At 42.5% G+C, this 13,766-nt stretch overlaps 2 protein-coding genes across 2 annotated transcripts; both read left to right on the forward strand.

Moving 5' to 3' along the window:
- Window positions 1-638: 638 nt before the first annotated feature.
- Window positions 639-6,176, forward strand: LOC137914766 (endoplasmin-like). The gene is made up of 18 exons (XM_068758260.1): window positions 639-746; window positions 1,283-1,385; window positions 1,711-1,852; window positions 2,309-2,425; window positions 2,530-2,861; window positions 2,960-3,071; window positions 3,164-3,292; window positions 3,414-3,530; window positions 3,628-3,765; window positions 3,858-3,935; window positions 4,033-4,098; window positions 4,332-4,601; window positions 4,672-4,917; window positions 5,058-5,194; window positions 5,301-5,379; window positions 5,459-5,614; window positions 5,717-5,827; window positions 5,921-6,176. The coding sequence occupies exons 1-18, from the start codon at window positions 698-700 to the stop codon at window positions 5,945-5,947; spliced, it is 2,409 nt and encodes an 802-aa protein (XP_068614361.1). The 5' UTR covers window positions 639-697; the 3' UTR covers window positions 5,948-6,176.
- A 2,456-nt stretch (window positions 6,177-8,632) lies between these two features.
- LOC137914768 (cAMP-dependent protein kinase type II-beta regulatory subunit-like) lies at window positions 8,633-12,720 on the forward strand. The gene is made up of 11 exons (XM_068758263.1): window positions 8,633-8,900; window positions 9,788-9,823; window positions 10,293-10,345; window positions 10,461-10,544; window positions 10,704-10,810; window positions 10,966-11,119; window positions 11,788-11,889; window positions 11,977-12,051; window positions 12,183-12,251; window positions 12,359-12,494; window positions 12,596-12,720. Exons 1-11 carry the CDS (start codon window positions 8,633-8,635, stop codon window positions 12,718-12,720), a joined length of 1,209 nt encoding a protein of 402 aa, XP_068614364.1.
- The last annotated feature ends 1,046 nt before the right edge of the window (window positions 12,721-13,766 follow it).

Below are 13,766 nucleotides of genomic sequence, written 5' to 3' on the forward strand. Positions count from 1 at the left end.
GTTAAACTATGCACCATCATTGGTATTTTTATATCACTGACTGAACAGAGACACCTAGTGGACAAAGGCCAGTAGTGCACAAATATCCACCTACGTTTTTGTCTCCGAGGCTCATTTACGGTATACGCATTTATTAAAGTCATTCTCGCCACACATTTATAGGAAACGCAACGCAGACAGTTTGACTTGCAACATCATATGAGCATACTCAGTTTTTAAAAGTAATTTAGAATGGCACAGGCTGAAACGTCTACAGACATAATTCGCAGATGCAATAGACCTGTTTTTAAAAACGTTGTTGTCCTCAGGTTTCCCCGTGTTCCTTGTTTTTGATATTGCACAATAAATCAAAGTTTAGCAGATACTTTTCCACACTTTTTGAGGGATACATTTTAGGAAGTGATGCGCTGACTATTTACTCTCGGCCAATGGTGTCGAGCCACGATTTTCGGGCATTGCCTTATGTTGAAGAAGATGATTGGACAACATACGCGTTAGACTCTCCCGTGATTGGTCAAGGTTTGTGCGTGGTGCGCAGCCATTGGTCGGCTGTCACGGTTTTAATCGTGCTTCGCTCTTTCGGTGGGAGCGGTAGCTAGCTAGCTAGTCAGTCTCTGTAGTCACAGCAGAGCTCCGCACGCGTCTCCCCGGCTTTTGTCTTGGAGCTGAAGCTACTCGTCCCCAGCGCCATCTCAAAATGAAACGAGTTTGGGTGACAGGCTTTCTCTTTGCACTCTTAGCCTTTGGTGAGTAGTGGAACGATTCGCCATCTTTTCTCAGTTATTACCCAACATGTTTCCTGGCATTAGCCGGTAAGCTAGCTGTAACTTGCCTTTTGATCTTCTTTGCTGCTTCTCGCATTACTAGATCCTTCTTAGTTATGCCTGTTACAAACTATGTTTTGCCTATGTGTTTATAATAGACGGCAGAATTAATATAGCTTCAACATATTAATCAATCAATCAAATCTTTATTGCAGACACAATGGTCCAATTAAAAAAGAGAGACAGTCCTTATTGTTGATTTTCATTAAATCTGAACTATGCAAACGAACATCTCCTTGAGAACTGCTGTTGTTGCGAAAATGTAAATCAATAATCCTAAATCCAACCTGCGTAATTTTCGACGTGCTTCTTTGATGGATTGGACCACATATTTTCCGAGCATCATCGGAAATGATATGACCTTTTTTAATATTTGCGTTGAATATTGTACTGCAGCAGTTATGCAAGATTGAGCTGCGTGATAAGATCTCTGTTCAAAAACTTCTGTCCCTTGGCAGCTGCTGTAAGGGCAGAGGATGAAGTTGATGTCGACGGTACAGTCGAAGAGGACCTGGGTAAAAGCAGAGACGGCTCCAAAACCGATGATGAAGTGGTGCAAAGGTAGAAATCCTTTTTTTAAATATCTGCCTAATACCTCTAACCCTAGCCCTTATCAGGAAATGTCAATAAGGTCTTAATTAACAACTCAAGGTCAACCTTACCAACAGTATCCATGCAAACACTCGTAGTGTTCGGTGAGTTGTTGGGTTGGTGAAAATATGAGAGCTTAATTTCCGTGCATGTCTTTCATTAAGCCCGTGGAATCTTTTCTGTCTTTGCTTTAACTTGAGCACTGATCTCTAGAGGGGGGGGGGAGATTTGCTGCTTGTTTATGGCTGTGATGTCCCTGGTGTAACCTGTGTGTGTGCATGTACCTGTGTTTCAGGGAGGAGGAGGCGATCCAGCTGGATGGTTTGAATGCGGCTCAAATAAAGGAACTCAGAGAAAAGTCTGAAAAACATGCTTTTCAGGCTGAAGTTAACCGGATGATGAAGCTCATTATCAACTCTCTCTACAAGAACAAGGAGGTGAGCGGGAATAGACGATGTTCTGATGTGCTATGCTTTACTCTTGCCAGGTTATTATACAAGGGGGGGGGGGGGTTATGGGTTCAGTTGAGATCTTTTGAATTAATCTGGGTTCAGGTGTCCATGGATAAATATAACCGACGTGGCCTGGCTAGGCTTTCTTTTTCTTCTTTTAATTGTACATCAATACAGCTCAATGTAAAACATTAAAATATAAAAGCAACAACATTTGCCCACTCTTATGACTTCCAGTTTTGAACAAATTCCAGCCGCTATTTTATCTACAATATACACAATAACCCTTAAAGAGCTAGTGTCCAGTGCGTCATTCAAATCTAAGAGAAGCCAAGCTGGTTTAATGCAAAAACCATTCTACAAATGATTATTATTGAAAGAATAAGCTCAGTACGGCTTGTGTATTTCTTCACAACAGACTAATGTTCAAATGACTTTCAGATCTTCCTCAGGGAGCTGATTTCCAACGCCTCAGATGCTCTGGATAAGATCCGCTTGTTGTCTCTGACCAACGACGACGCAATGGCTTCCAATGAAGAGCTGACCATCAAAATTAAAGTGTGTGCAAAAGAGAAGGGACTATATAACACATTTAAAGAATCTAGTCAAATAAAGTTGTTCCCTCTGTTGCTGAAATGTAATTGTATCGGTCCAATCCACAGTCTGACAAGGAGAAGAACATGCTCCACATCACTGACACTGGCATCGGAATGACCAAGGACGAGCTGGTGAGGAACTTGGGTACCATCGCCAAGTCTGGCACCAGCGAGTTTCTCAATCAGATGACGGAGATGCAGACTGAGGGACAGTCGACCTCGGAGCTGATTGGCCAGTTCGGCGTGGGTTTCTACTCCGCCTTCCTCGTTGCAGACAAAGTCATTGTGACGTCCAAACACAACAATGACACTCAGCACATCTGGGAGTCCGACTCGAATCAGTTCACTGTCATTGAAGACCCCCGTGAGAACACATTGGGGAGAGGAACCACTATTTCGTAGGTTTACTTTTTGTATTCACCTCAAAATCACTTATTACCGTTCTCAAATATTCGTTTTTTTAAATTAAATTCTCCACACATAATTGTGACCACAGACTGGTTCTGAAGGAGGAGGCCTCCGATTACCTGGAGCTGGAGACCATCAAGAGTCTTGTCAAGAAGTACTCTCAATTCATCAACTTCCCAATCTACGTTTGGGCCAGCAAGGTGATTACTGAGACAATTCTTTTCTTTAAGGACGACTCGCTCTCTACTGCTAGAAATTGACAAATGTTCTTCTTTTCCCCCTTTATTGGAAGACTGAGACTGTTGAAGAGCCCATTGAGGAAGACGCTGATGCCACTGAGGAACCGGAGAAAGAGGCTGATGAAGATGAGGCTGAAGTAGAAGAGGAGGATGAGGTGAAAGACAAGCCCAAGACAAAGAAGGTAGGAAGTTCACATAGGGGTACACGATGTGGACGAAGAGAAAACTAAAACATCTATATATATTCCCAAAATTACACGAGTAAATCCCCCCCCTTAAAATGAGTTACTGTGTGTGTTGTAGGTTGAGAAGACGGTGTGGGACTGGGAGCTGATGAATGACATCAAGCCCGTCTGGCAGCGTCCAGCTAAGGAGGTTGAGGACGATGAATACAAGGCTTTCTACAAGACCTTCTCCAAGGTAGGCGCCTGAACGCCGCCGCTACGTCGCGCAGCCGTGCGGATCGTTTGTCTCCCAACGTTCCGGTTTGACCGAGTCGAACTGTTTCCCCTGACAGGACAGCGATGACCCGTTGGCCCACATCCACTTCACGGCTGAGGGCGAGGTTACCTTCAAGTCCATCCTGTTTGTGCCCACTGCGGCGCCCCGTGGCCTGTTTGACGAGTATGGAAGCAAGAAGAACGACTACATCAAAGTATTGGACGCTCCGTTTGAAGGCTTCATGTTATGCCTCTAGATCTAGAATGATGTTCAGGTGTGACTCTAACCATGTGTTTTCGGTCTCAGCTGTTCGTAAGGAGAGTTTTCATCACTGACGACTTCAACGACATGATGCCCAAGTACCTGAACTTCGTCAAGGGGGTGGTGAGTCAGCTTGATGAGAAACGGCTGCTTGCTCGCGTGGACTGTCGGGGTCTCTGATTGGACCTGCCTCGTAATTAATGAAAATGTTTTATGCTAGGTTGACTCCGATGACCTTCCCCTGAATGTTTCCAGAGAGACTCTACAGCAGCACAAGCTGCTCAAGGTGAGCTGCCCATTAGATATTAACACATCTATCTTGGCCCGTTAAAACATGTTTAATCTCTCACTTTTTGCTTTCGTGGCTGAGCGTATCTGGCGTTTATCCATATGTTGATTAGACACAAAGAGATTATTGATAAGCAAGGTGAAAAGCAGCCTAGTTATCTCAGGAAGTGATTTACAAAAAGAATTGACGAGATAAAATTGTTTTCTTTTTTTGCTCTCTCTGTCTCTCAGGTGATCCGTAAGAAGCTGGTGCGAAAGACTTTGGACATGATCAAGAAGATTGCAGAGGAACACTACAATGAAAAGTTCTGGAAAGAGTTTGGAACCAACATCAAGCTGGGTGTGATTGAGGATCACTCCAACAGGACCCGTCTGGCCAAGCTCCTGCGTTTCCAGACCTCGAACAGCGAGAAAGCCGTGGCCAGCTTGGAGGAGTATGTGGCGCGCATGAAGGAGAAGCAAGACAAGATCTACTTCATGGCTGGTACCAGCAGGAAGGAGGTGAGTGTGATTCATTGGTGTCTTTTAGGAAGTGGCCTTAGCGGAGCGCTGATCGCCTGCCCCTCTACAGGCTGAATCTTCTCCCTTCGTGGAGAGGCTGCTGAAGAAAGGCTACGAGGTGATCTACTTGACGGAGCCCGTGGACGAGTACTGCATCCAGGCACTGCCTGAGTTCGATGGGAAACGCTTCCAGAACGTGGCCAAGGAGGGTGTCAATTTTGATGAGAGTGACAAGGCCAAGGAGAAGAGGGAGGCCCTGGAGAAGGAGTATGAGCCTCTCACCACTTGGCTCAAGGACGGCGCCCTGAAGGATAAGGTAGAAGGACAATTATTTCGTAAAAATCCCTGACATGGGGAAAGAAACGCCATCCTCTGATTCGATTTGGCCGCGGCTGATAAAGTAGCAGCTCTTCCATCGGCCGTGTTATTTGATGTGATGCTGATGTTTCCGCACAGATCGAGAAGGCCATCCTGTCTCAGAGGCTGACCGACTCGCCGTGCGCTTTGGTTGCCAGCCAATATGGCTGGTCGGGAAACATGGAGAGGATCATGAAGGCGCAGGCTTACCAGACTGGTAAAGACATTTCCACGAGGTGAGAAGCGATCCTGCTTGTTTCGGTGACGTCAAATGTCACGGTGCGAATTTAGCAAATGATACCCGAGTCCGTCCACTGCAAATGCCCATCTCGTCTTCTTCAGTTACTATGCCAGCCAGAAGAAAACATTAGAAATCAACCCCAAGCATCCTCTCATCAAGCAGATGCTTAAAAGAGTCCAAGTAAGTCTGAACGCTGTCACGTCACCGTACGTTAAACGGAGCAGGGGATTCACCGGGTTCTGTTGGTTCTGTTCATCAGGATAACGCCGAGGACCAGACTGCCTCAGATCTTGCCGTGGTCCTGTTTGAGACTGCCACGCTGCGCTCAGGCTACCAGCTGGCTGACACCAAGGCTTATGGAGACAGGATAGAGCGCATGCTCCGACTCAGCATGAATGTAGCCCTGGACGAACAGGCGAGTCTACATCCATGGACATGGTTGCCCACTAACTGCTATTGTTCCATGTCGGCCCACTGACTACAGTCTCTGTTTAAAAAAAAAAAAACCACTTTGCAGATTGAAGAAGAGCCAGAGGAAGAGCCGGTAGAAGATGACGATGAAGAGGAAGATTCTCAGGATAAAGAGAAGCAGATTGTAGATGAAGATGAAGTTGATGTTGAAGAAATGGTGAGGACACTTGACATGTTGCAAGTATCGACTCTAAAAGATTTCAGATGCAGGAGAGTTTTTGTCTACAGTGTTATTTTTTCTCACTGACAGGTAATACCAGAAAAAACAGAACTGTGAAGCACTGAATGGAGGAACACACGGGAGGAGAAATGAATTTGATCGGACCACCGTCTGACGTTTTCCTGGGTGTGGTCCCTGGGTTGGGGTTTTTGTTAAGGGAAGCTTTGTTTGTTGTGTTTTTTTTCTTCTACATTCCTCATGACTGTAAATTTGTTAATATTTAACTGACCTGTTTATGGAAAGATGCGATCCTGTCTCTTGATCAATAAATGTTTCCTGGAAAGAGGACATGCAGTGTCTGTTCAGTGTTGTCACAAATCACGTCATAGCCACTCTGAGTTTAACTGCTTCAATGGAAAGTGGTTTGAGTTTTCATCAATGCTAAAATTTTATAACGCAAAGAGAGATGTGTAAAGTGTTTTCATGGGTGTTCTAATCTGCTACCATAAACCAGGTTGGATATACAGGGATGTGACCCTTCTATACGTGGATTTATGCTGTCTGTGCATAAATCTATCAACCAGCTTCCTAAAAAGTCGTTAGAGATGCAAATTTAATTATGCAAAGAAATGTATATAGGGATTTTATTTGAGTTAAAACTGCATAATTTTGAACTACTCATATTGATGAGGGATTGAGTGAGTGACAGTCAAAAGTTATGGCCCTTAATTTGTACTCGCCTTATTGTTTCCTCACAAAAAAAGAAACTTCTCTGTGTCGACCTTTTTCAAAGTCTAGTAATTCCACGGCTGCAAGCTCCATTTGTCTCTCGAGAAGCACGAGACGGCAGCAACCTCCAGGATCTACGGCTGAGAGAGCAGGACTGCTGCACAGAGCTTGTTCTCGACCGACAGATGTTTCTTTTCACGGAGGTGACGCTGACGTTGAACTGCAGCCTCCACATCAGCTCGCAGGCTGCGGCCTCGACTGCGAGGCGATGACTGGGAGCTAAAAGCAGCATTGTTGCATTACAGGCCACTTTGCCTGAGTGAGAAAATGTTCCTTCTTAACAAAGAGTGACAGATAAGGGCCACAGCAGCGGCAGGGGGGGTGGGGGACGGGGGTCTCGTGGCAGAAGCACAGAGGGAGAACATTTGAGCTGTATAAAAATTTTTTTCACACCATAGGTATTTCCTGCTAATTTGCAGCATTGTTCCTTCCCCTCTTTCTGACCTTTTTCAAATTCCAATTCACCACTACGTCTAAAACACAGCAGGTTGTTGCACAAACTTACATCACTTGTCAGTGTTTTCATGCGAAGGTCTCACATAAGGAGTGAACTGATTTCATGGCTTTTCCTCCAGGCCAAGAACAGTTTGGTGCCAACAGCTTATTTATTTATTTTTTAACATTCTGAATGTTTCTGTGTAAAAGATTTTTCTGGCAGCCCACAGTATTTGCCTTGGGGTAACAGCGTTCTGATAGAGCCCGTGACCTAAAATGAGCACTGCTAATTCTCCTCCCTCTGGAGCAAGAAATAAGGTCTATTGGTGCTATTAAAGGAACAGCCTCTCTGAATGAGCTTTTGGTTTACCGTTTGTTCTTAAATATAATGACAAGTGGAATTAAAGCATCCATCCAGCTAAATTTGTTGACCTCCACCAGGGAGGTCGTGCATGTTTTGCACGACATTGGTTTGTCCGTTTATGGCTCAGCGTTTAACATTTGTTACCCAAATCAATGGAGTCACATTTAATTCTAACATTCTATTGCATTTATCATTTACATTATAGCTATACAGTAATATAGTCAAAGGCAAAAATTATTCATCTCCATTACATATTACTATTAGGGATATTGGCAAATATCCTACATGTTGTTTGCAGAGAATAAATCACACGAAAACTGGACCCCCCACACGTTTTGCAGAAAAAGCTATACTTTTAATGACTATACTACAGTCATAAAATTATTCAACCTCTTAATGACAAGTATCTGCAGAATGCTTCCTCTTCCTGCTATATGACCTGCTCCACCTGTAATTCGCATCCAGTCACCGGCATTCTTTTAAAGGCTCTTAACTCACTCTTCATTGGTTTTACAATATTCCTGCAGCTTACATTTTGCAACTGGCTTCTTTATGGGATTCATAAGATTCATGATTGTAAAAATCTGTTGTACTGAGGAATTGAAATCGCTCTCAGTTGATTTTATGCAATCAGCGGTGCATTTTTTTCACCTATGATTAAAGATTGCTGTATATTCTCATTTGTAGCCTTACCTTTTATTTATATATACAAATTACATCCTAACGCCCATATATTAAACACTATGGACTCAAGCGTGGAGGACTGCTGCTGCAGGTAAACAGATTTCATATGCTATGGCCATGCAAGGTCTCATCTCATATGTCAGGGGGAATCGATCTCTGACCGCCACACCACAGGGGTTCTCTTCCCCCCATCATTTGTATTTTGCGACTGATTGCAGTTTCCACGCTGCTGCTGCTGCTGTGCATGCGCAATCCTTGGATAGGTGGTTGCCATGGATTCCTGGGTCACATGCGTGGGTTTCCTCTAGCCAGAAGCAGCAGAAGAAGATGCTTGGACCAAAAAAAAAAAAAAAAAAAAAATCCAGAGCCATTTTCATTCAAGAAAAAGAGGAGCTTCGCTGTGGACGGCTTGCTGACAGACTGCACCCGTCTTCTATCCTTTAAATCCCGACGATAGCGCGTTTTAATCGATTCAGCCTCGCAGCAGCAGCAAACCCGGTTTTGTCCACATTCAGAGACTCGTAACAGGAATGAGTATAGAAATTCCTGAAGGACTGACGGAGCTGCTACAAAGCTTTACCGTGGACGTGTTGAGGAACCAGCCCAGGGATTTGCTCGAGTTCGCGTTGCAGTACTTCACCCGGCTCAAGGAAAGCGAGACCACACGGGCCTCATTCGGAAATGGGCAGAATTCAAGACCTGCAAAAGCGGTCAATTTCAATGACGAAGCCATGCAGATCGATTCGGAGAACGGAGAGGAGGAGGAGGACGACGACGACGACGAAGAGGAATTCATAGGTAGGCTTAAGAGACTGTTCTGTATGTGAGGAAAATGTGCAATGGTGAGTGATTTATCGCGCTTTGTGACCATTTTACGCGCTGCGCTTCGATTCAACGCGCAACGCAACGTACAGGCGCAGCGATGCTCCGACGCGCCGCCGCATCGCATCCATCCACCATGGCGCTTACCGCCGTGCCGTTTACCATATATGGTCATGGAAGCCTAATAATTATTAATGAACTTTGTCTTTATGTGTATTCTGAGCTTTTTTTTTTTTTTTGCACGGTCTTCGTTCGTGCGCACCGCAGCTGCAGATGAAAGGAGCCCACGTACACGCGTGTATGTTGCATGTTCAGGCCGACCCCTGCCGTGCATGCACCTGTGGGTCATTTCAATAATTGTTCATTTCCTCACGGGCCTTGCGGGGCAGGTTTGTCCTTCCTAAACGGTGGTCATGTGGTGCAGCATTGTTCTGAGGTGCAGCAAGTGGCACAACAACCCAGAGCTCTGACACAGCATCCCAATGAGTGGTGGGCTCTGCATAAGTACACTGTACAGTCTCTCATCAGGCCAGCCATTATAGTCTTTTCTGGGATTTTTATAATAGTACTCCATGCATATAGCACTGTAGCTGGAAGGCCACTATTCGTGAGACTTTATATTTATTTTAAAGAAGCAAACACAGCTTATATGTCAAAAACCCTTTTCCTATTTCTGATTTGACCTAAATGATTTTGGATCCCTAATAAGAACAAGGCTGGATATTGTTCTAACACACAAGTGGTCTATATATACTGCTGTGCATGTAGCCACATGGGCTATTAACTCTGTCTTATGGTATATAAGGTATTACTTGACAGTGAAAAGTACCATTTTGATGTATGTTTGTTTTATTCTTCCGCAGCCCCGGTGATAAACAGATTCATCAGAAGAGCATCAGGTGAGGTGTAATTCGTTCTCTCAGTATCGGATACCTCTGGACAGTGTCACCGCTGGAATGATTTAACGCTTCTTTGATACATGAGTACTGAGTCTACATGTACCAGTATGTGCTGTATTGGAGCATTTTTCCGTCTGTCCCTTCTCCCTATCGTCAGCTTATAATAACAACATTTATTTATTGGAGCTGGAACTACGTAGTTTGTTAATATTGTCGGTGACTGGCATGGTAAAGTATTCAGTAACACGTAAACAATACCTCACCTACAATGAATTACCTTCATCATTGCAAACTGGAAATGAATATCCTCTACATGCAGTAGAACAATCTTATTGAAATACAGCATATATAATATATTCAAAAAAAATTATATTGTGTCGAAGCTCTATCAATTTCTGGAGGTATTTTCTTGTGTGGAATTGAGTTTCCATTTTTTTTTTTTTTATCACTGTGGCTCTCTTTCATGCAGTGTGTGCTGAAGCGTTCAATCCCGATGAAGATGAGGAGGATAAAGAGCCATGGGTAAAATGTGTTTTATAATACAAATATCCTCTCTTATTACTGACTTTGATTTTGACATTTAGAATTGATCTCATTGTCATTTGTTATTCTACACGGCTGTGCTTCATTTTGTCAGGTCACTTACCCAAAGACAGATGAGCAAAGGCAGAGACTACAGGAAGCATGTAGGGACATTCTTCTGTTCAAGAATTTGGATCCAGTGAGTGGATTATTCCATAAAAACTCTCTCATGTACTTCTCTGTTCTGTGTGTGTTTTAAAGTTGTTTTAAAGTAGCTATGACAGCATGCTGAACAAAATTAGTGCTTTTTTTTTAACATAAAGTACTAATATTTGACCGATAAATCCCACCATTGTAGGAAGAGATGTCTCAGGTGCTGGATGCCATGTTTGAGAAGTTCTGCACTGAAGGAGACCACATAATTGATCAGGATGATGATGGGGATAACTTCTATGTTATTGAAAGGTGATCTTTCATCTCAATTTCAGTGGAAACATTTGAAAATTGTTTTGAAAATGAATCTGAAAATGTGCCTAACTAAATATTTCAGTGTGCATTAATGTGGCAGCCACGCCTTTATATTCTCCCAGAATGTCAATTTTTTTGTTTTATTTATTCAGTGGGACATTTAACATTTGCGTGAAGGCTGATGGAACAGAGAAGCCGATTGGTTGCTATGACAACCGAGGCAGCTTTGGAGAGTTGGCATTGATGTACAACACCCCCAGGGCAGCCACAATAGCCGCCACTTCGCCTGGAGCCCTTTGGTGCCTAGTGAGTAAACTATGAAATGTAACTATAAAAGTCTCACGTCAATAGGCTTTGCATGGAATCCCCTTGCTGTCCACATTTGGCTCATCGTCTGCCGATCAGTGACCCCTGAGATAAAACCTTGTTTACTTACCTAGAAAGCCGCTTATATTTCCTACAGTTCAGTTCAGTATGCAACCATTTTGTATATGCCACTGGCCATTATTGTAACCTAAACTGCTTAAATGACATGCAACTGGTAGATTTCTTATAATTTATGACTGAAAGCAGAAAAATGATACAAACACATTGGGGCTCCGCTTATTCTCTGAGTGGCGTTCATATACTCTGGACCCCTGCTGCGAAACGTCATCTCATATGAACTACTGTTTGGTGAGCAGTTGCAGCACAAGGGAAATTAAAAATGCAGGCAACCTTACTCAGGTGAAATATGCACAAGATAAAAACAACAACAATTGTGTTGGACTTTCTGTGCATCCTACATTGGCTCTACATGTTGAATATCATTGTTTTCCTGACTGTTGCCTCTAAGTTCAAGACAGGTCATTGAAAAATATCGGAACACGTTTTTTACAGAATTCTTTTTTCCCCCCCAAAGCAGGGAGGCAGGGGTGTGCCATTTCTTTAAACGTGAACCTGAACATTTGTCTTTTTCTCTGCATCTGTTTCAGGATCGTCTGTCATTCAGGAGGATCATAGTGAAGAACAATGCCAAGAAGAGGAAGCTGTACGAGGCGTTCATTGAAACCTTACCGCTGCTTACATCATTAGAGGTTTATGTCTGCTTTGTTCTTCAGCGCTAAACAAAGTGATGTCTGCATGTAGAGTGAGGCGTCAACCAAATATCCTTTCATCCACAGCTCTCGGAGAGAATGAAGGTAGTGGACGTAATATCCACCAAGGTGTACAGTGACTCTCAGCAAATTATTGCTCAGGTGACAAATATTCTCATATCATCAGCTAGATGACTGGCCTTTCAATTTTTTGCTGAATCTGAGCTTTTATAAACATTGACTCAATAATTATTGGTGCACATTTACAATCATAAGAATGCCTTTTATTGCAGGGGGATTTGGCAGATTGCTTCTACGTCGTTGAGTCTGGTCAAGTTAGAATCACCATGAAAAGAAGCAGGGTACGTCTGCCCTCTAAAAAAAAAAAATCAATATCCTCTTAAAAATTGGAATTTTACACCATCTTATAATGTGTAATTTGTTTACTCTTTTTTTTTTTTTTTGACAGACGAAAAAAGACCAGGAAGAAGAGGAGCTGGATATTGCCACTTGCTCTCGTGGCCAGTATTTTGGGGAGTTGGCACTTGTCACAAACAAGCCCAGAGCTGCTTCAGCCTATGCTGTAGGGAGTGTCAAATGCTTGGGTACATTATTTTTTTTATTTATACCACCATTTAATGCTTTCATTTACATTGTATTCCTTTCCTGAAACTATAACTGTATGTCTTACCCTTTCTTTAATCAGTCATCGATGTTAAAGCTTTCGAGAGGTTGCTGGGCCCATGCATGGACATCATGAAAAGAAACATTGCTAACTATGAGGAGCAGCTGGTGGCCCTATTCGGAAGTAGCACTGAGATTGACCAATAAAGTGCACGAGAGCGCTCAAATGGACCATGAATCAGTGGATGTAAAAAGAAGCTTGCGCGATGTTTTCCCCATGATCAGCAGCTTTTCTTACAAGATGTGTGAATACCCACAGCAAAATGTGTGTGTCACGTAGATGACATGAAGTAAGATTACCATTTAAAACCAGATTAATTTTAGACGAGCATTTAGATGAAAATGAAGTAAGCCAAAACAGTATGGCTTAAAGATTTAATTCAATTTCTCCCAAAGCTAACCATAACAATTTACAATGTACATTTTAAATTCAAATGTCACGTGCGTTATATGTTGCTGTATTAAACACTTTGTTAATTCTCATCTTTTCTCTGCAGTGTTATATTTACTGTACTATAATGCCATTTGTAAATGTTGGAAAATTGTATTTTCAAATCAGATGCCAAAGCTAATTTCTTACCCAATACTTGTGAGCAAATATATCACAATATGTGTAACGATTGCGGCATGAGGTGCACTGGTGCCCACCTAAGGAGTGATACACATGAATAACATAATTTTCAATGGAGTAGAATTAGAAGTACTCATTTTTACAAAGCTTCCTGTTTATCATAAGGTTTAATCACTTGAATACACCATAAAATATACAGCATTGTTGATTAGTGTTTGTGGCTGTTAGCCTACTACAGTTCTTTTGTAAAACAATGGCAAAAAACTTCAGAAAGATAGCTGATAGTTTTGTAAGAATATAAAAGAAATATCTGTACAATTTGAAATTTGAGTATTTACTGTAATCATTAAGCCTACCTTTAATTTAATCCGGCCCTCTCACCAGACTGTATTCATTATAGGCAACATCTTGGAATAATTGTTTTCCTGTTTTTAATGTAAAATTTGTTAATGTTGTTTTTTTTTGTGATACAAATATTATGATTATTACAAGCATTATTGCTGTCTACCTCTGCCAACAACTTATACTGTTTGGAATCTTGTTCTGCTATCTATATATCTATCTATCATCTACCTACCCACCTACCTATCTACTTCACCATCTCGTCTGATTTTTAAATAAT

This window comes from Brachionichthys hirsutus, unplaced genomic scaffold (assembly GCF_040956055.1).
Source record: "Brachionichthys hirsutus isolate HB-005 unplaced genomic scaffold, CSIRO-AGI_Bhir_v1 contig_1420, whole genome shotgun sequence".
Classification (NCBI taxonomy): Eukaryota; Metazoa; Chordata; class Actinopteri; order Lophiiformes; family Brachionichthyidae; genus Brachionichthys; species Brachionichthys hirsutus.